The 18,327-nt window shown below is 48.2% G+C and overlaps 6 protein-coding genes across 6 annotated transcripts; 2 read left to right on the forward strand and 4 right to left on the reverse strand.

Moving 5' to 3' along the window:
* The first annotated feature begins 9 nt into the window (after window positions 1-9).
* Window positions 10-888, forward strand: EDB82DRAFT_113343 (uncharacterized protein). The gene is made up of 4 exons (XM_065606977.1): window positions 10-321; window positions 375-477; window positions 531-737; window positions 839-888. Exons 1-3 carry the CDS (start codon window positions 170-172, stop codon window positions 663-665), a joined length of 390 nt encoding a protein of 129 aa, XP_065465979.1. The 5' UTR covers window positions 10-169; the 3' UTR covers window positions 666-737; window positions 839-888.
* Window positions 889-1,275: 387 nt separating this feature from the next.
* On the reverse strand, window positions 1,276-3,664 carry EDB82DRAFT_544170 (Metallo-peptidase family M12-domain-containing protein; the record flags this gene model as incomplete). Its single annotated transcript, XM_025733142.1, has 2 exons — window positions 1,276-3,539; window positions 3,598-3,664. 2 exons carry the CDS (start codon window positions 3,662-3,664, stop codon window positions 1,276-1,278), a joined length of 2,331 nt encoding a protein of 776 aa, XP_025587687.1.
* Window positions 3,665-5,591: 1,927 nt separating this feature from the next.
* Window positions 5,592-8,301, reverse strand: EDB82DRAFT_113373 (uncharacterized protein). The gene is made up of 6 exons (XM_025733131.2): window positions 7,927-8,301; window positions 7,845-7,868; window positions 7,669-7,695; window positions 6,450-7,612; window positions 5,732-6,397; window positions 5,592-5,673 (listed from the first exon to the last, which is right to left on the reverse strand). The coding sequence occupies exons 1-6, from the start codon at window positions 8,141-8,143 to the stop codon at window positions 5,611-5,613; spliced, it is 2,160 nt and encodes a 719-aa protein (XP_025587686.1). The 5' UTR covers window positions 8,144-8,301; the 3' UTR covers window positions 5,592-5,610.
* Window positions 8,302-11,556: 3,255 nt separating this feature from the next.
* On the reverse strand, window positions 11,557-12,913 carry EDB82DRAFT_113451 (P-loop containing nucleoside triphosphate hydrolase protein). Its single transcript, XM_025733120.2, has 3 exons — window positions 12,774-12,913; window positions 12,091-12,713; window positions 11,557-12,042 (listed from the first exon to the last, which is right to left on the reverse strand). Exons 1-3 carry the CDS (start codon window positions 12,858-12,860, stop codon window positions 11,694-11,696), a joined length of 1,059 nt encoding a protein of 352 aa, XP_025587685.1. The 5' UTR covers window positions 12,861-12,913; the 3' UTR covers window positions 11,557-11,693.
* A 357-nt stretch (window positions 12,914-13,270) lies between these two features.
* EDB82DRAFT_544173 (mitochondrial 54S ribosomal protein uL16m) lies at window positions 13,271-14,127 on the reverse strand (the record flags this gene model as incomplete). Its single annotated transcript, XM_025733109.1, has 3 exons — window positions 13,271-13,455; window positions 13,504-13,645; window positions 13,696-14,127. 3 exons carry the CDS (start codon window positions 14,125-14,127, stop codon window positions 13,271-13,273), a joined length of 759 nt encoding a protein of 252 aa, XP_025587684.1.
* A 176-nt stretch (window positions 14,128-14,303) lies between these two features.
* Window positions 14,304-18,011, forward strand: EDB82DRAFT_493215 (replication factor RFC1 C terminal domain-containing protein). Its single transcript, XM_025733098.2, has 5 exons — window positions 14,304-14,567; window positions 14,621-14,672; window positions 14,723-14,767; window positions 14,820-17,444; window positions 17,499-18,011. Exons 1-5 carry the CDS (start codon window positions 14,465-14,467, stop codon window positions 17,821-17,823), a joined length of 3,150 nt encoding a protein of 1,049 aa, XP_025587683.1. The 5' UTR covers window positions 14,304-14,464; the 3' UTR covers window positions 17,824-18,011.
* The last annotated feature ends 316 nt before the right edge of the window (window positions 18,012-18,327 follow it).

Consider the following 18,327-nt stretch of genomic DNA (forward strand, 5'->3'; position numbering starts at 1 on the left):
GAATGACTCGAAATCTATAATCTGTCACTTTTCTATTATTGTAGCAACTATCAGCCCCATATCTTATCATACCGCCTCTCCCGTTTATACTATACCCATCTCTCTTTCTCTCTCTCTTGACTAGCGGAAAATAACTTGATCAACTTCATCTCTTTCACATCACACAACCATGGCTTCTTCAACACCCAAAACACAACACTCACATAACAAGAGCTCTTCAGAATGGACGAGCGAAATGCGCGATAAGCAAGCCCGCGGGAAGAACCCCTACGTCGAAGACAGCGACACAAGCGAGTCTGAGCCTCTACGGCTCGGAGGGTAGTACGTTACAGTCAATCTCACACGACCGAGCGACTCATACTGATAAATAATAGTGCCGTTACGGAATCACATACGGAGAGGGAAAGGAGAGGAGAAGCCATGTTTGTGCTTGACAATCCAGAAGCACTCATGGCTCACGCGCAAGCCACCGGCGACGTAAGTTTGTCTCCCAGTGCATACAAGAAAGTCAGCTGAAGAGAATATTACAGAGCATCGCTGGACAACGCCTTCGGTTTATGCGTCAACTGTGCGGCTTCGATAATGAAAAGCATGAGGACGCATCTCCTTCTACGTCTTCAACTCGGAACACGAAACGGCGAGTAAGCGATCGGGTTAATCGATAGTGTAGTAACACCCCTGTCGATGATGGTGAGGCGGATGCGATGCTCACATGGCCATGGATAATGGCATTCCAGGTAAATGGTCATTCACATATCTAGAACGCTTGTCCAACTACAATTTTTTAAATCTGGTCCAGCACACGATCGGGCTCAAAAACATACTGAAGCCCCAATAGTTGAAATATTACATCAGGAGGCTATAAATGAAAACGAATCAAGTCTCTTTATACAATCACTTTCAGTTAATAGCAACACCAAAATTGAGAAAGAAAAAAAAACAGGGATATTTTGCCTCCTTCTAATGGTCGTTATAGACGTGCTAAATCTAACATACACACAACATTTGTATGTATGGATGTATATGTGTCTGTCTGTGTGCATTTTATCCGTTTACTGCACCCACCACCACCTTGTATGTCCAAAATCCGCTGATCCACCGTTTAAAAACAATGTTAAATCGATACATATGCAGTGACCACAATCCAATGTCCTTGACAAAAAGTCACTTAAAGAGAAAATACAATGGCCAAATAAATATGCCCGAGTAGAACGCCGACAAATGCTGTATCAGAGTGGTAGAATTCGTCGCTCTGTACAAGGAAAATAAAGAAAACTAAGCATATCTCATACTGCGAGTCCGCTGCTGTTGCCATCCATTGTTGTTACCAATGGGCGCGTACTGGTATCCGCCTTGTTGTTGGCTACCAGGAACTGGAGGAGGAGGAGGATATCCTGGCCAGGCGCTCATGGCTGGCCGCTTTGAAGCCTTGCGACGGGCGATGCGACGGCGAATACAGCTGAAGCAGCAGCAAGACACGGCCAAGAGGAGGAGAGCGGCAAGAACAATTCCCACAGGGAGTGCGATGTTCTTATTGTTCTTGAACCAGTTCTCAATCTCTTTCCATGTTGAAGCACCCTCGCAGTTTCCGTTCTGGCATTTGCCTCCACCGCCACCACAAGGCGTGCCATCGAGGAAGTTCTGATTTCGCTGCACACAGAAGCCATCTCCAGAAGTCTGGCAAGACAAAAGGCAGCTGTTAGTACAAGCCTTGACGTGCGATGATGATGTCGTGTTCTGGTAGTTGGCTCGGCACTGCTCATCTCGCGATGTACACTGGCCAGAAGCGCATTGAAGTCCGTCGCCGCAGTCATCGCCATCATCACTGTGTGAGTCCTTGGGGCATGTCGCGTCCTTTCCTGTGCACTTCTCCTCAGGATCGCAGGGGCCAGTGCTTGATCGGCAGACAGTTCCTGAAGAAGCAAACTTGCATCCCTCGGTACAACACTCCTCGTTGGAGTTATCGCACTCAGCATTGCCCTTGAATTTACACGTCTTCGCGTCACAGCAGGGGTTATTACCACAGCTTTCCTCGCCACCACAATCGCAGTCCTCGCCTTCTTCGACGATTCCGTTACCGCACTGCTGGCCCGAGATGGTTTTGACGTTTCTGTTTTCAGTCAAGCACTCACTGTTGACATTTCGTCTGAAGCCTGAGCAAATGTTTCCAATACTGCAGGGGGAGAATTCACTAATACCGGGCCTGGACGAAGGGTTCATGATGAAATCACCCTTGGCGTCGCACGAGCTCTTGCTCAAGGGACAGCATGCCTGGGCGTTTGAAGAGACCGGACAGGCACTAGAAGTGCAATCGTGGACAGCACCAAAGGTGTGGCCTGTCTCGTGGGCAAAAACCTGCCACTCTGCCGATGTTCGAACGACGACGTTTGCTCCAGCAACGGTTTCGTTTCGGCCTCCGCTGTTGGCGTTGGCTGCAGCACCAGGACGACAGAGCTGACCCAGCCAGGCAAGACCAACGGCAGAGTCTGTGTTACATGTGCTCAGGAGTGTCCAGTATGCGTTGCTATCAGCATTCTTGCCACGCCAAGCAGAGAATAAGTTCAGACGGTCGGACAGGTCGACATCATTGGAGCACTTTTGGTTCCAAGGAGCCGTGTCTGAAGGGCTACCAGGGCAAGATCCATCACTGATAGTGAGGTTCTGGATACCCAAGGTAATGTTAAAAGAGCTCTCATAAACCTGAGAGGCATCGTTGACCATTCTAATAACACTCTTTCTTAATGCCTCGGTAGAGTTGAAAGTCGAAGTGTATCCACAATCTGTCGCAATGCCCAGGAGAGCTACCCTTCGGCTAGTCGGGCAGCCGCCCACAGAGCCGATTGTCGACTCGAGATCAACACTGCTACCGTCGTTACCGGTGTCGATAGTTTGTCGTCCGAATAGAGATTTAGAGTTTGAGACGCCAAACGTATCAAAATTCTCGAGTTCATGAAACTTGCTGTTGAAACCTAAAGTGTCGGAGTTGCACAGCGCAGCCGAAGCCTCCCGCTTCTTTAATTCCTCAGAATGAAAAGAAATGATATCAGAGTCGCGCCAGACTACCATAACTTCGTCGCTGTCTTCCGTGATTGCCAATACGGGGTCTTCTTCGTGTCGGACTTGCTGGAAGTTGGTGCCGGTGTGAATATGGTGGTGGTTTCCGTCGATTCGAAGAGTACCCTCGAAAATAGGGTCTTTGCCATCGCGATGAATCGTGATTCTTGCCCAACCAGCCTTTGTCCATCCCTCTCTTCCTATCCGTTCGATAAAGACGGAACCTTTGAATACCTTGTCTTCCTCTCGCTTTATCGTCTCGACAGATTTCACAGAACCGTCGCCCCTGATGTGAGTAATGGCGAAATTCTCGGGCAAAATATCATGGTTCGGTTCGAGCTCAAGGCGAATCTTTTGCTGTTTGTTGTGTAGTGAGAATAAAAGATTGAAATGCGAATCGGCACGGATTTGATGAGACGGCGTGTTAATAACGGGCTCGTCGATCAGTGAAATATAGTTAACGGCGTTGCGCTTTACGGAGCTTGCTGTTGGTGCAGACAAGGTTAGAGTGCCGAACAAAGTCAATAACGCATATCAACGTACCCAGTGAGGTCTCGAAGAACAAGGCGACACCCGCAATGGCGGTCGCGATAGACCGTAACGATACCATGGTGGTTTGTTGGACCTCAAACGGTCCTGAAGTGAAAAGGCGACGCGCCGATTGAGAGTCGTATTATTGCAAGGCCATGCAGCAACGGTGATTCAAGTAAATCGAGTCGAATGTCGAGTAAAGGAAGTTGTAGGAGGTAAAGTCCAAGATAATCAAGGTGAGACGCAGATGACCAGGCGGAGTGGCCGAGAAAGATGACGCCCGGTGACAGGACTTATTAACAGTACCAACAGTCAAGGGGAACAGAAGAATGTGGAGAAGGAGCTCAGGGTCTTTTGGTAGTAATAGAACAAAAAGAACAAATAAGTACTAGGGTATAGTAAATACAAGAGAAGAAGTAAGGAGAAAGAAAAGAAGAATATTGACTATTCGGGACTAATGATCATCGGCATTGAGTTTGAATAATACAACGGGCAAAAACAGCGAGTAGAATACGGAGTAGCGAGTAGACAGGACAGTAGTGTGGCGGAGGTTTAGTCTCACTGGGGGGAGTGGAGGAGGAACTAGGGACTTTTCCAACGGGCTTGGTGCTGCCAAGGTTGCTAGAGGTCGGGGTGTGGATGCTGGACGGACAACCAACTGTCTTGGCCATCCAATCATACTCCAAAGGCCGCGCGGTTCTCACACGGCATAGCCTCCCTAACGATTGGCAAAAGGCGACTCCTACAAGGCTTTGACTCTTGACGCTCACTAAACGATGAATCAGAACTGCAAAACTCCATCTTTACAGGATGCAAATCTGACTTGGCAATGAAAATATCCCACTTCTATCTGTACAGAATACTATGGAGCACATGTACATTCATCACCTGGCTGCCTCCCAGCCAAAAGGACTCCAAGCCTGTCCGGCATATCCGATATCCGATCGAGTCGAATAAAAGGTCCTCTCGTCTATGTTTCACCTCTCGTATCTTTTTGTCCAGCTATTTTAATAGACACCCCACTTGTGCACATTTGGATCGACTATCTTCTTGGCATTGACGACTTGATATTTATAGTCTATGCATAGGGTAGGCTCAGGAGGACTGCCTTTGACTGTTCAACCTCGATTTCTGTCTGTCAAGTTCAAAGTGGCTGGAAAGGATCGTTTGTTTGTTTACAATCTCTGTGTTACCATACCTACCATAAATGTTGATTCATCAACATAAGCTGACTAGATATCACTCTGTGCAAGTATTCGCCTAAATCTCTTCGACACAGCCTCAGACATTTCTTTTCCATGCCAAGCATCTCTAAAATGATGACGACTTCTATGTGGTTAACTAACAACTTAGCGCTGGTGGAACCATCTGTTGGCGCTCGTTCAACATCGGGATTTACCTTATCAATCACTAATAACTCCGAAGCGTTGTTGTCTCTGTATGTACCGCAGTCTGGATTTCTAAGCCAACCTTCTGTTGTTCCACGCGGTGAACCTAAAAATACTAAAGTTTAAATCTAAGCCGCCGCTGTCAAAACAACGTGCTTTTTGTATATGGTGATTCTTTATCCCACCCGATATCCCACTGACACAGAACTATCGCACACGCGTCTCTTAATGGCTGGTGCAAATGAGACATTTCTTCGTCATTCATCGAGACTCGTCTGCCTCCAGGGCAAGCTCAGATCTTTGTATGATACCCTATAGGTCACCAGTCTTTGATCAGATAGGCGATGTACCGTCATTAAACTTTCATTGTTGTCTCAAACCAAAGATTATGTATGGATGCAACCAAAATCGTAATGCTCATAAATCAAACTCATAAAACGGTCCCGAGCCACCAATATCCATCCTCTCTCAGGTCGTGGCTGATCCCGACACCAAATCCAAAACACCACGCGAAAGTTTGTTCCAATCTCAAACTTGCCCCCTTTCCCACTTTCATTGTATCCATGATATGTAATGATATATATAACTCCACTAGATAATATGCATCATGTCCCTTATTTTGTTATCCATAAATTTCTCATTTGCGCTTGGCATCATGAACAGCTTTGATGATCTTGTCCACAACAGAAGGATCGGATAACTGCAAGTTGTGTTAGCTATCCATTCCACTTTCGCGTCAATGCTTCATGGGGACTTACAGTAGTGATATCTCCAAGCTGGTCTTCTTCGCCAGCAACAATCTTTCTCAACACTCGTCGCATAATCTTGCCACTTCGCGTCTTAGGCATATCCGGCACAATGTATACGGCCTTGGGTGCGGCAAAAGGTCCAATGCTCTTGCGTACTTGAACAATCAGTTCCTTGCGCAGAGCATCGGTTGCCTCAGCGTTTTTCTCGAGATCAACGAATGCGTTGACAGCCTGACCGGTAAGCTCATCAGAAATACCGACGACGGCTGCATCAGCAACGGCATGGTGTTCCAATAACGCTGCTTCGATCTCAGCAGTTGACAGACGATGACCACTGACGTTGACAACATCATCGACACGACCTCGAATCCAGTAGAAGCCCTCGTGGTCACGGGCAGCGCCATCTCCAGTAAAGTAGTAACCCTTGTAGACGTCAAGGTAAGTCTCCTTATACCGGTTATGAGCTCCCCAGACAGTACGAGCCATGCTGGGCCAAGACTGCTTAAATGTCAGGACACCCTCGACGTCGTTTCCGTGAATCTCTTCCCCAGAAACAGGATCGATAAGGGCGGGCTCGACACCGAAGAAAGGCAGCGAGCAACTGCCGGGCTTGGTTGGAGTAATTCCAGCCAGGGGGGTGATAACATGAGAGCCCGATTCGGTTTGCCAGTATGTCTGCACTTGTGTTAGTATCCATCACGTTTCGTCAATCTGATCAGGGACTTACATCAACAATGTGGCACTCCTCCTTTCCAATAACCTCAAAGTACCATTTCCAGATCTCGGCAGCGATAGGTTCACCGACAGAGCCTAGTACCCGAAGATGGGCGAACTTTCCCCGGACATGCTCATCGCCAGCACGCTTCAGCAGTCTCAGAGCAGTGGGAGCGACGTAAAACTGGGTAACGTTGTGTTTCTCGATGATGTCCCAGTATCGCGAGAAGTTGGGGTAGGCGGGTGTGCCCTCAAAGACGACAGTGGATACACCGAGCATTAGAGGAGCGTAAACGACATAAGTGTGTCCGGTGATCCAGCCAACATCACCACCACAAAAGTATCTATCACCCTCATGGATATCAAAGACATACTTGCCAGTCATGGCAGCACCAAGGAGATATCCGGCTGTCGTATGCAAAACACCCTTGGGCTTGCCAGTGGAACCAGAGGTATAGAGAAGGAATAGAGGGTCTTCAGAAGCGACGGGCTCAGGAGGGAAGTAGTTGGGCCACTTCTCCACCTCCTCATGCCACCAGAAGTCACGACCACTGGTCCAGGGGATCTCTGAGCCTGTGCGCTTATAGACAAGGACATTCTCGACAGCAGGACACTGCTTGAGAGCATCATCAACAATCTTCTTGGTGCCAATCAACTTGCCGCCTCGCTTGCCTTCGTCAGTTGTGATGACAACTTTGCAACCAGCATCGACAACACGATCGCGTAGGGAGTCCGAGGAGAAACCAGCAAAGATGACTGAGTGAACTGCGCCAATACGAACACAGGCCATGAGTGCGATGATGGCTTCAGGAATCATGGGCAGGTAGATAGCAACAGTATCACCCTTGCGGACGCCCATTTGCTTGAGAACCCAAGCAGTTCGAGAGACCTCTCGGAGGAGCTCGCCATAAGTAACATTGCGTCCCTCGCTGGGCTCATCAGCTTCGTAAATGATGGCAACACGATCGGGGTCCTTGAAAGCATGACGGTCGACACAGTTGTATGAGGCGTTCAGGCGGCCCTCGTTGAAGTAGGAAACGTCGGCATTCAAAAGGGAACCACTTCGGGTAGTCTCGAAGTCGCGGTCCCAGGAGATGAGTTCGCGTGCGCGCTCAGCCCAGAACTTTTCGGGTTGTGTGATAGATTCCTTGTAGAGTCGCTTATACTCCTCGAGGTCTATCGGAGTGGATTAGTATCGGCTGGGCTCCGATGCGGATACCGGGATCACTTACTGGCAAGGTGGGGCCGGTGGGGATGTTCTGCCGGATTACAAGGTTAGCACAATCCATGTAAACAGAGCACGATGGGGATGAAATGAGAAAAGAACCACAAGTCAGGGTCCAGTCGAAGATGTAAAGACAAATAAAATAGTTCCATCTTAACAGAGTATAAAGGGGTGGGAACATACTAGCAAACATGCGCTGAGGAGGGTCTAAGTACAATGTTAGCAATGGATTCCGCAAGAAGCGTAGCGGGTCGCGTGAGCTTACGGTATGTATCAACGAGATGTGCTTCGGCAACTACAGGGCCTTTTGTATCTTTGGCAGGAGCTTGAGTTTCTTCACTCTTCAATGAGGTAGTTCCAATGGCTGCGGGAGCGGGAACGGGAGAGGCAACAGCGGCAGGAATTGCACTCTTGGGGATGGACTCGGGAGTCGAAGCCTTGAGCTCATGATGCACTTGGGAGTGCTCGACAGTGGTCGCCATTGTGTTTGTAATTGTTTGTGGTTATTTTTAGAGTTTCTTCTTCTTCTGTATTTCCGTTGGACGTTTGCGCCTGTAATGCGACGTCTATCAACGCGGGGTAGCGTAACCGTAGAGCTTGTCAGAACTGCTTGTAAGGCAGTACTTGCAGCTTTTGGTGTTGCTGTTTCAGAGGGCACAGAGGTCGTACAGTCGAATTGAATGGCTTAGAGTTGTGGGAGAAATTGGAGATAATGGAGAAAGACAGGAGGATATGTTTGGTTAGGTCTTGAGTAGGGGAAAGAGCTAGAGTTATAGTTGAGGTCGAGCAAGAGGTTTGATGAGGTCCAATCTGGCGGGGAGGAGCTTCTTTATGGCAAATGGGTCCATCATTATTGGAAGGCTTGGCCGTTGTCGCTTTCCTTCTACTGTCACTGGTAACTGGTACCTGCACCAACTGGAGCAAACCCGAGCTGCGGCCGGCGAACCGGGGGGGTCTTGCCGTGATCCTTTCCCCCGAGCCATGTCCCGAATAGCCAGTAGCGACCTAGCGACACACACTCAACAGTGCAACTCAATCGAGATGGGTTTTGGATCGTCACTTGAAATGTTCAAATTAGATTCTCGGCATTCAAAGTGGCCAATTTGTTAACAAGACACGGCATCTGTCCGTGAGAAAAGAGACACCATGCTTGACAATAAGATGCGATATGACGTCGCCAATGCAAATCTGTCAATGTATCGGTTGGAATTGCTAATTTGCAACAATTTAATTCTAGCATTATTTTGAAATGTGTTTGATACAATGGGCAGTATCTTTGACTGCCGTTTACCCATAGAGACCTTATCGGAGCACTTCCGAAGCCCTCCACCCGAGGGCTTATGTATTGATGAATGAATGCTCTTCTGTATAACCTCCGAACCTAATACTCCGAATGTTGATACTGCCCTGGATCTCTTTAAACAACATCAGAGGTACATACAGACATACAAAATGAAAATTTAAAAAACATCTCTTTCTTCGGCCGTACTTCCTGCGTTTACAATGCTGATCTAGCTCAAGCTAAGTAATGCCTATGCTGGAGTAGCTAGCGAAACTATAATGTAGCTATTGGGTGCCAAAATAGACACCCTCAAGTCTCTCCCCAACTGAAGCACTACCTGAGCAAACCTAAAAAAATTAGAAATAACTACGAATTCCAAATTCTGGGGAAAGCTTCAGCGTCATATTCAATGCTTACTACGACCCCTATTTGCTTACTGAAGATCAAACTATTCGCAGCAACCTTAGAGGCTGATTTAAACTGGCCAAGAAACGAGGGTATAGGTATGGTGGCAGGGCCAACAGAATACTCGTCAATCACAGCAGATGACGTGTTGGGGACTTTGAGCATATACATCTTTTGTCCGAAATCTCAAGACAGCTGGAAGTATTGTAACCGTTCTTACTGACACAATTCGGTAAAGGAGAATACTCGGGAACTATTGATAACCTGCAACACGTAATATGCATCTGAGTTGACGGAGCCGCTACGGGGCCGAACGTGGGAAGATGGATTTGATAAAAACATCTTATGTGATTGATGGTCGTAATGGAAGGGGTGGAGCTTTTGGAAGGCCTGGCCGGCAATAGCTACAGTGGATACTGGTAGAGGCGTTACATCTCGCCAATGCAGCATGGCCTATCCCTGTCGATAACGAGCCGAAGTCGCTACGACTGACAGTTATATCTGTTCAAAGTTTTGACCGTTGATAATGTGCGTAGATGAACTCATATCCTTCATCTTAAGTTGAATGACATGATAACTAATAAATGACAGTATTGAGTGAATACCTGTATTGATCTAATCTCCTCCTACCAAGTCACCCTGCTGGTTAACCGAAGGGATGGTTGTTGTCATAGCTCATGGCTGCATGGGTACTAAAGAATGGCAGCTGCAGCCCGTCCCCCGCATTTGGGGTTGATATCTGGACTTCTTCATTGGTTTACAAGGTCCAACCTCGCCCCTCCTGCTTTCAGGGTCTCGATAACTTTTGTATTTCCTCAACAAAAGTTGAATTCCAAATAACAGACCAGCATCTCTCACCATGTATGATATCTACCAAGTTCTCCGGCTAAGAATTCAAGAAAACAGCTATTATTCATTATTTCATTCTCTTCAGTTTTGAATTTCAATATCTCCTTGAGTCATTAGTGTTGCGACTTCTCCGCTACGCCGCTAGCTTCCCGCGAGATCATCTCCATGATCATCTTCCCCCACGTCAATCCTCAACTTATAGCCTGTGCCCCAGAGTCTATCCCTGTTGCATGAGTATTGATCTGTGCCCCAACGGTCGGCTAGAAAGACATTTCTTCAATAACCGAAGCCACTGACCAGGAATACGGCTGTGGCTCCAAATGCTTCTCAAGCCACGCTTGTATCTAACACTGCCGCTTGGCCGCCATATTCGGTACTCGACCGAATGGAACTTGTCCGTTCGCAGTAGCTACTTTATCTTTGTCTGCAGTGTTTCGCACATGATAATTTGCCTCGAACCTAATCAACTCCCTATTTGCGGATCTCAAATCTGGTTCCTCCTCTCACCCAGCCGGTAGGCCTTATTAACAGTTTCCCGAGGCTATTCCTCTGTTATCTACCACATAGTCAACCATCCAAACAAACTCGGACAAAGGTATGTCAGTTTCTGAAACTAGACTTAAACTCAATCTGCAAACAGGTTACCCTACAAGACTCTGATGTGTGGCATTCTCACAATAGTTGTTTCTAAATATATAAAATGATCCATGACGCGGCTACGCTTAGAACCTATAGGAGATCTCTGGCTTCATGAGGATGCTGATTACATCTCATTCTCGCCATAGAGCCCTAACTACAACAGTCTAGTCAGCTTACTACTACTGCTACCTCTGACTCTCTATCTTCTCAGATGATTGATGACAAGATAAGGAATAACAATCTTGATATCGTAGAGGCAAGCCTCCAACCTTGGCCAATGTCGAGTGAGTTCGATCAGATGTAAAACATACAGGGCCATCGATCAATTCCTTCTCAATGCTACTGTTGATAAATATCATGCTTGGCCTACGCACATATTACACAAGCCCGTTGAGGATTTGTGACGCTGTCCAAGATGGGAATCAGTTACCAGCAACCAATAGCGTTGCTCCCATTTCTCCATGCGCTTCTAGCCAGGTACCGGTTCCTCGATGTGGCTCCGCTTCCCCATACTCAGCCCACACTTTCATTCCTGACTCCAATGTCAAATCCTGGGGCTTCACGACGTATTATTGATAGGTAGGTATGGAAGAGATTGACTTAAAACCGATCGAATAGAGCAAGAGTCTTGTCATCAACGACCGGGAATCAAGGTGTCGTCAAAGTGTGTCTGTCTAGCGTGTATATGTCGCATGACATGTTGAAAACGAACAACGTTTAATCTAGGATGATGTAGTAAATCATGATGGTTAAAAGTAGACTTTTCGTACGATTGAATTAATAGAGTACATCTCCGGCAACTCCTGTAAGTGTGTGCAACATGAACCTCCTTAAACGCCAAAGACACTCTAGAGTAATTACATATCCATGCTCATCAAATACATCTCGACAATTCTCATGAACTTTGCCACAAAGGCCTCCAGGTGGAAGATGACCTTTGTACCTGTCTTGACACGATGTTCGTAAAACGCCGCCCACTGAATCACCTCGCCCTTCAGTCCATCATCGACAAGAGCAATCAGCTTGAACGCCAAAGTCTTGAGAATGGTGGTTGGAGGGATGCAGTGTGTTAGCAAATCATAGAGCTTCGATCGCACTTCCAGGATCCTGGCTGGTGTGTGTTCCGCATAAATATCCTGTGCGATCTGGCCGATGAGGGCTTCCCAATCGGCGGGCGGGATAGGTGTGTTGTCTGTGACCTTCTCACTGTTCTGGGTCAGCTCATGCTTTCAATACTAATCTGGGTGAACTTACTTCTGTGCATGGACGGCTTCATACATGAGCAAGGCTCGTCGTAGGTTTCGCCCGCTTTCCTCTGCTATTCGCTGGTACAGGCCTGGGACAACGGGCCAACCCTCCTTCTTAGCTGACACGGCTAGCACGTTGCATATCTCCTCGTGAGTAGGGGCCGCCACTCTGACCAATAGAGTTCTTGAACGAATCGGAGCAATAATATTGGCAGTCGAATTCGCCAAGAGGATCAGTCGAAGATTGGGCGAGTACTTCTCCATCGTTCGTCGCAAAGCTGCTTGGGCGTCCCTTGTAAGGTGGTCTGCTTCGTTGATGACCACGACCTTGAACTTCTGCTTGGCTGACTGATCCACCTGCTGTGTTTGGGCTACCTCCTTTAAAAGGTCCTGAACGACAACTCTGTCATAGTTTCCAACATCAGATGGTGTGATCTCGAGATGGTAAATGGAGGCGACGATGTTGAACTCGAGCTTTCGGTTGCTGCTCGTCTGGAATACTCGTGCATCGATCTTGATCTTCTCCACACCAGGTCCGTAGAGCTCCTTCAGCGTAGCGACGATTCGTGTCTTCTTGCCAGCACCTGAAGGGCCGTACACAAGCAAATGGGGAAAGTCACCGTTCTGGGCCTGAAGAGGACACTAGTTAGCGATATTCCCCTTTCAGGTAGTGCAAACTTGTTTACTTACAAGAGAACGAAGTCGCTCTGATAGCTCATCGTGATATGTGAGGGCATCGAGTGACCGAGGTCGGTGCTTATCAACAATGAGCGCCATTTTGGAAGCTGTTTGATGTGTTGGTGAGAATTGTGCAAAGACAGCTTTTTGGAAGTTGCGGGAAGACGCGTTGTCGCGTAAAGTGGACGATAGTTTGGAATTGAATATGGTCCGTGCACAATCTTGACCAGGATACCGTTCAGCAGGCAACGACGTGCGATTGAGAACTACTTATGTTCGAGCTCCATATAATTAATTGCTTATTCACTCGTTACGACGTTTGTGACAATGGGACTGAACGCACGTACATGCCGTATTTTACTAGTTTGTTAGATGTGCACGTTGTCTCATCGAGTTGCCTCATCTAGTTGCAAGTCGATTAAAAGATCCTGAATGGTATTCGTACAAGTAACAGCCGTAGTTCTACACCTCTATAATATACAAGGCGTTCATTTCATCATTTTGGCCCTCTAAGGGTTGCGGGAAGCCTCAGATGTGCTTCCAATAAGTGTCTCTGTTGTGGTCTTGGAAGCCTCCAGCAGCTCTACGGGAGCAATGTGTCGTCGAGGTCTCTTCAACTCTTCCAGAGTAACACCATCCAACTTGGTGATTCCTACCATTGGAGCATCTCCCCTCTTTACAAATTCCCACTGGCCTGGAAATTATTAGTTAGATTCCTCATACAAGGTTGCAGGCTATTTACCAGGCAGCTTGTTTCCAGCCAAGCGGAAGGCATCCCTCACAACCTGCTCGTGAAGTTTTCCTCGGATCTCGAACAAAATTTGGCTAACAGAAATTCGGGTGGCCCAATGGTCAAAAGAACCCTTACCCTTACCCATACGCATCTGCAAAATCATGAGAAAATGTCCTGCCTTGAACTAGAAGCTTTCCTTACATCATTACCGCTGACGTAAACACCAACGTTACAGTTCTTTCGCTTATATAGCCGGTATTTTTGTCCTCGAAGTCGCACTTTAATGGTGTCCTCGGCCATCTTTAGATGCTTTGCGCTGATTCTTCGGTGGTGATCCGTCATTCGGAGACCCCATTCGCCAAACAGCACCGTTGTACCCTTGGTAGAACCACCCGTTGCGACACGCGGTCGACCCTTGGCCATCTTCTTCTTTCGGTTCAGATTCGGTTCCAACCAGCTGCCCAGCATCGGTGAGGTCGTCGAAAAGGCTCGGACATTTTGGAGTCGTCGGGTCGCATCCAGCGTCTTGGACGTTTGTTGGAGGGGCGCACGAAGTTGTCTCAAAGGCGAAGAGGTACATAACCTCAAGCCCTGGAAAGCATTGAGCAATGCTGACGTGCTGGTGGGCTTCATCTCGGTGATCGGGGGTTGGCTTGAAGCTGCCTCGAACAACGGAGCTCTAGAAAATCTTCCCCGATGCCGAAGGTGGGCTGTTGTGGCAGCCTTAGATGCAAGGCCCCCACATCTGCGAACCACTTTCCACTTTAGCTGGCAGTCACGCACTGCGCGTCAGCTTCGCGTCTGGGAAGGAGCTAACGTGCACGTCACTAGACTCGAAGTTCTAGGCTGCTCCTGATTGCCTAGGATTCACGCAACCACTTCTCACCCAGGCAACATCAGCGAAAGGCATAAAAAAGTGTCAATGGTCTTCCTTGATCAGTATTGAGGTAACCATTATCACGACAAAAAAATGCCTTCCGACATTCGCTCTTTCTTTGGGCCAAAGGGTGGTAGTGCCCCCAAACCTGCTCCTAGAAAGTCCGAGGAGCTGGCCAAGAGCAAGCGTGCAACAAGTTAGTCCAATTATGGCCCGTTTGAGTTTCTAAGCATACTGACAACTGTATAGAGGGAAGAAAAGTTGTTGAAGACAGCGAAGATGAAGATGACGAGGTGGTAGAGTATGTTTTCTCTTCTAGTATTGGTTCAACATGCACTAACGTCGAAATAGAGTCAAGAAAACGGCAGCTAAGCCAGCCCCCAAGAAAAAAATCAAGTTTGTCTTGGCCTTGAATGCTATCAATTGATTCTTATCTAACTTTTCAAAGGGACGAAGAGCCTAAGGGCGTGTCCATATCCGCCGACGACTATTTCGCTTCGGACAAAGCCAACAAATCTACAACTTCGGCAACACCTAAAAAGCCTGCAGCTAAAACAGAAGTCCCTGTTCGATCAAGTCCCCGAAAAAAGGCTGCAGCTCCGAAGCCCCCAGCACAAGCGAAGAACGGCAAAACCGCTGCTACACGAAAAACCACGACCTCTCGCTCACATAATGTGGCCGACGAAGATTCTGATGCATACATGGACGATGGGGATGAAGATAGTGGCGACATCTATGCCGCTGACGCCAAAGGCCGAAGCAAGCGTAAGAACGACGACTACGAGGAGGATGAGTCCGACGAAGAGGTCCTCCCTCAACCCAAGCGCATAGCTAGCAGAGGTCGCCGGGCTGTTAAGGAGGATGATTCTCACGAGGACGTGAAGCCTGCCCCTACTGGCAAGAAAAGAAAGTCTCCTGCTGAAGATTCGGAGGAGTCTGAAGAGGAGGCACCACCGAAGAAGAAGGCCACTGCCAAACCGAAAGCTCCAGCCAAACCGAAAGCTCCGCGGGCGAAGAAGGCTGATGAGCCAGAAGACGATGAAATCAAGAATATCCTTGATAGTGTTGCTACTGTTCGAGCTCCTACGCCACCGCCAAAGGATCCTAATAACAAGTTCGACTGGAAAAAGAAAGCCTTCGGGGGCGGTAATGCATCTGCTCAGCCAGCATCTGGCTCAGTCGAGCTTCCGGAGGGCGAGGAAGAGTGTCTCTCTGGCCTCAGTTTTGTTTTCACAGGCGTCTTGCAACTTATCAGCCGTGACGACGGGCAAGCTCTTGTCAAGAGATACGGTGGTAAAGTTGTCGGCCAGCCAAGCAGCAAGACAAGTTTCGTGGTCCTTGGAGAGGACGCTGGTCCAAGCAAGCTGGCAAAAATTCAGTCTCATGGCATCAAGACAATTGATGAGAACGGACTTTTCGACTTGATTCGCAAGCTTCCTGCATTTGGAGGAGGTGGCACAGGGGCTCAGAAGGCCCAAGAGAAGAAAAAAGCCGAAGAAGACAAGGTGAAGAAGCAAGCTGCCGAAATGGAGGCTGAAGAAAAAGCCCGCAAGGCCGAGGCTGCAAAGGCTGCCAAGAAGGCTGCCGCCGCTGGAGGAGCGCCTGCCAGAGCTCCGGCAGCACCCCCTGTGCAGCTGCTGACGTCCAAGTATGCACCAACACAGCTCAGCCATATCTGTGGCAACAAATCCCAGGTTGAAAAGATCCAGTCGTGGCTAAGAAACTGGCCCAAGAACAAGAAATATAACTTCCAGCGACGAGGTGCCGATGGAATGGGTGGTGAGCGTGCTATCATCATCTCTGGTCCTCCTGGCATTGGCAAGACAACTGCTGCCCACCTAGCAGCGACACTGGAAGGGTACGACGTTTTGGAGAGTAACGCCAGTGATTCTCGAAGCAAGAAGCTCGTTGAGAATGGAGTGAGTGATGTCATGAACAACACTTCACTTCTTGGATATTTTGCTGGCGACGGCAAGGATATCGACGCCACCAAGAAGAAGATTGTTCTCATTATGGACGAAGTTGATGGTATGTCTGCGGGTGATCGTGGTGGTGTCGGCGCTCTAGCGAAATTCTGCAAGAAGACAGAGATTCCTCTGATTCTCATCTGTAACGAACGAAAGCTGCCCAAGATGAAGCCCTTTGATCATGTCACATTCGACCTCCGATTCAACCGTCCCACTGTGGACCAGGTCCGATCCCGCATCATGACAATTTGCCATAGAGAAGGCCTCAAACTCCCACCTTCCGTAGTGGACGCTCTTATCGAAGGAAGCAACAAGGACATTCGACAAATCATCAACATGATTTCTACAGCAAAGTTGGATCAGACTAGCATGGACTTTGACCAGAGCAAGGCCATGTCGAAGGCCTGGGAGAAACATGTTATCCTCAAGCCTTGGGATATCTGCCAGAAGATGCTGGCTGGCGGTCTTTTCGCTCCTGCGAGCAAGGCGACGCTGAATGATAAGATTGAACTTTACTTCAACGACCATGAATTCAGTTATCTCATGATCCAAGAGAACTATCTCCGAACAAAGCCCATGGCTATCAGCGGCAAAGGACACAGCCAACGTGAGTACAACCTCAAGGCACTTGAACTGTTCGACAATGCGGCAGAGAGTATCAGTGATGGTGATTTGGTGGATCGCATGATCCACGGACCTCAACAGCAATGGAGCCTCATGCCCACACATGCCGTGTTCAGTACGGTTCGCCCAGCCAGCTTTATTTCGGGCCAACTGTTGGGCTCGAACTTTACATCCTGGCTCGGCAACAACAGCAAGTACGGAAGACTCGGCAGATCGCTTCGAGAAGTTCATTCTCACATGCGTCTCAGATCTTCTGGTGATCATAACGAGATTCGCCAGCAGTATCTGCCTATTCTCTGGTCACAGCTTGTCGGACGACTCCAAAGCCAAAACAACGACGCTGTAGGACCAGTTATTGATCTGATGGACAGCTACTTCTTGACTCGAGAAGATTTTGACGTTGTTCAAGAACTCGGCGTTGGGGTAATGGACGGGGAGAAAGTGAAGATTGAAACAAAGACCAAGGCTGCCTTCACCAGAACGTAAGTAAACCATTTCCCCATTTCTTTTTAGCATCCGGCTGACCATTCACGCAGATACAACGCAATGAGCCATCCTGTTCCTTTCATGAAGGCCAGCAACGTTACCGCCCCCAAGGCTCAGCCCAAGGAGGTCCCTGATCTGGAGGAGGCCGTCGAAGATGATGACGCCGAAGTTCTTGATGCCCCTGAAGCCGATGAGAATGATGACGATATTGATTTCAAGAAGGACAAGTACATCAAGAAGCCGAAAGCAAAGAAGGCTACCAAGAAAACAACCAAGGCTGCTGTCGCGGCTGACGATGATGATGAAGAGGAGAAGCCCAAGCGAGGACGGGCGAAGGCCAAGGCTACGACTACCAAGGCCAAGGCGAAGAAGTAGAGCATGGCTATCATTGCATGAAACGGGTATGTAAATAATATTTCGGCGCGGTCGGTTTTGTCGGTTAGCTACTATGGACCAATTACTGCTTAGTGTATTGCAAGGTTAGGGAAAAGGAGTCTACGGCTACGAGCAGACGCTCGTATTATGTATTGTACTATTATTAATAAGACTACCTATACACACAATTCATTAACCCGCTGTGCCCATTATGTGAAGCGTGATGGCATTGCTGTAAGTATTGGTACTCGGACTGCCATGCCACTGCCAGTGCCATACCAGTGCCAACTCCTATTCTCATGCTGCCCTGGCAGTGCCGACGACTGTCAACGGCCGTCAACAGCTGCCACACCACTGCCAGCTTCTCAGTTACCAGTGCAACAATTGCATTCACTTGTTGCCGCTAGTTTATTATTTTTCTATTGTTTTGGTCTCTTCTGTTTTTCATCTCAACCTTTACTTTTCTTCCCACTACACATCCTCATTATCATCTGCTCTCTACAC

This window comes from Fusarium venenatum, assembly GCF_020744135.1.
Source record: "Fusarium venenatum strain MPI-CAGE-CH-0201 chromosome Unknown EDB82scaffold_1, whole genome shotgun sequence".
NCBI classification, from domain to species: domain Eukaryota; kingdom Fungi; phylum Ascomycota; class Sordariomycetes; order Hypocreales; family Nectriaceae; genus Fusarium; species Fusarium venenatum.

What these genes read in the sequence shown, in the direction of transcription:
- EDB82DRAFT_113343 (XM_065606977.1), top strand. Translation starts at nt 170, where the DNA reads ATGGCTTCTTCAACACCCAAAACACAACACTCACATAACAAGAGCTCT. An exon ending in CCTCTACGGCTCGGAGGGTA is followed by an intron (nt 322 to 374) that starts GTACGTTACAGT and finishes GATAAATAATAG; the next exon opens with TGCCGTTACGGAATCACATA. An exon ending in ACGCGCAAGCCACCGGCGAC is followed by an intron (nt 478 to 530) that starts GTAAGTTTGTCT and finishes AGAATATTACAG; the next exon opens with AGCATCGCTGGACAACGCCT.
- EDB82DRAFT_113373 (XM_025733131.2), bottom strand. Translation starts at nt 8,143, where the DNA reads ATGGCGACCACTGTCGAGCACTCCCAAGTGCATCATGAGCTCAAGGCT. An exon ending in TCCTCAGCGCATGTTTGCTA is followed by an intron (nt 7,696 to 7,844) that starts GTATGTTCCCAC and finishes GTAATCCGGCAG; the next exon opens with AACATCCCCACCGGCCCCAC. An exon ending in CCACCGGCCCCACCTTGCCA is followed by an intron (nt 7,613 to 7,668) that starts GTAAGTGATCCC and finishes CCACTCCGATAG; the next exon opens with ACCTCGAGGAGTATAAGCGA.
- EDB82DRAFT_113451 (XM_025733120.2), bottom strand. Translation starts at nt 12,860, where the DNA reads ATGGCGCTCATTGTTGATAAGCACCGACCTCGGTCACTCGATGCCCTC. An exon ending in CAGAGCGACTTCGTTCTCTT is followed by an intron (nt 12,714 to 12,773) that starts GTAAGTAAACAA and finishes TGTCCTCTTCAG; the next exon opens with GCCCAGAACGGTGACTTTCC. An exon ending in GAAGCCGTCCATGCACAGAA is followed by an intron (nt 12,043 to 12,090) that starts GTAAGTTCACCC and finishes GACCCAGAACAG; the next exon opens with TGAGAAGGTCACAGACAACA.
- EDB82DRAFT_493215 (XM_025733098.2), top strand. Translation starts at nt 14,465, where the DNA reads ATGCCTTCCGACATTCGCTCTTTCTTTGGGCCAAAGGGTGGTAGTGCC. An exon ending in CAAGAGCAAGCGTGCAACAA is followed by an intron (nt 14,568 to 14,620) that starts GTTAGTCCAATT and finishes ACAACTGTATAG; the next exon opens with AGGGAAGAAAAGTTGTTGAA. An exon ending in GAAGATGACGAGGTGGTAGA is followed by an intron (nt 14,673 to 14,722) that starts GTATGTTTTCTC and finishes ACGTCGAAATAG; the next exon opens with AGTCAAGAAAACGGCAGCTA.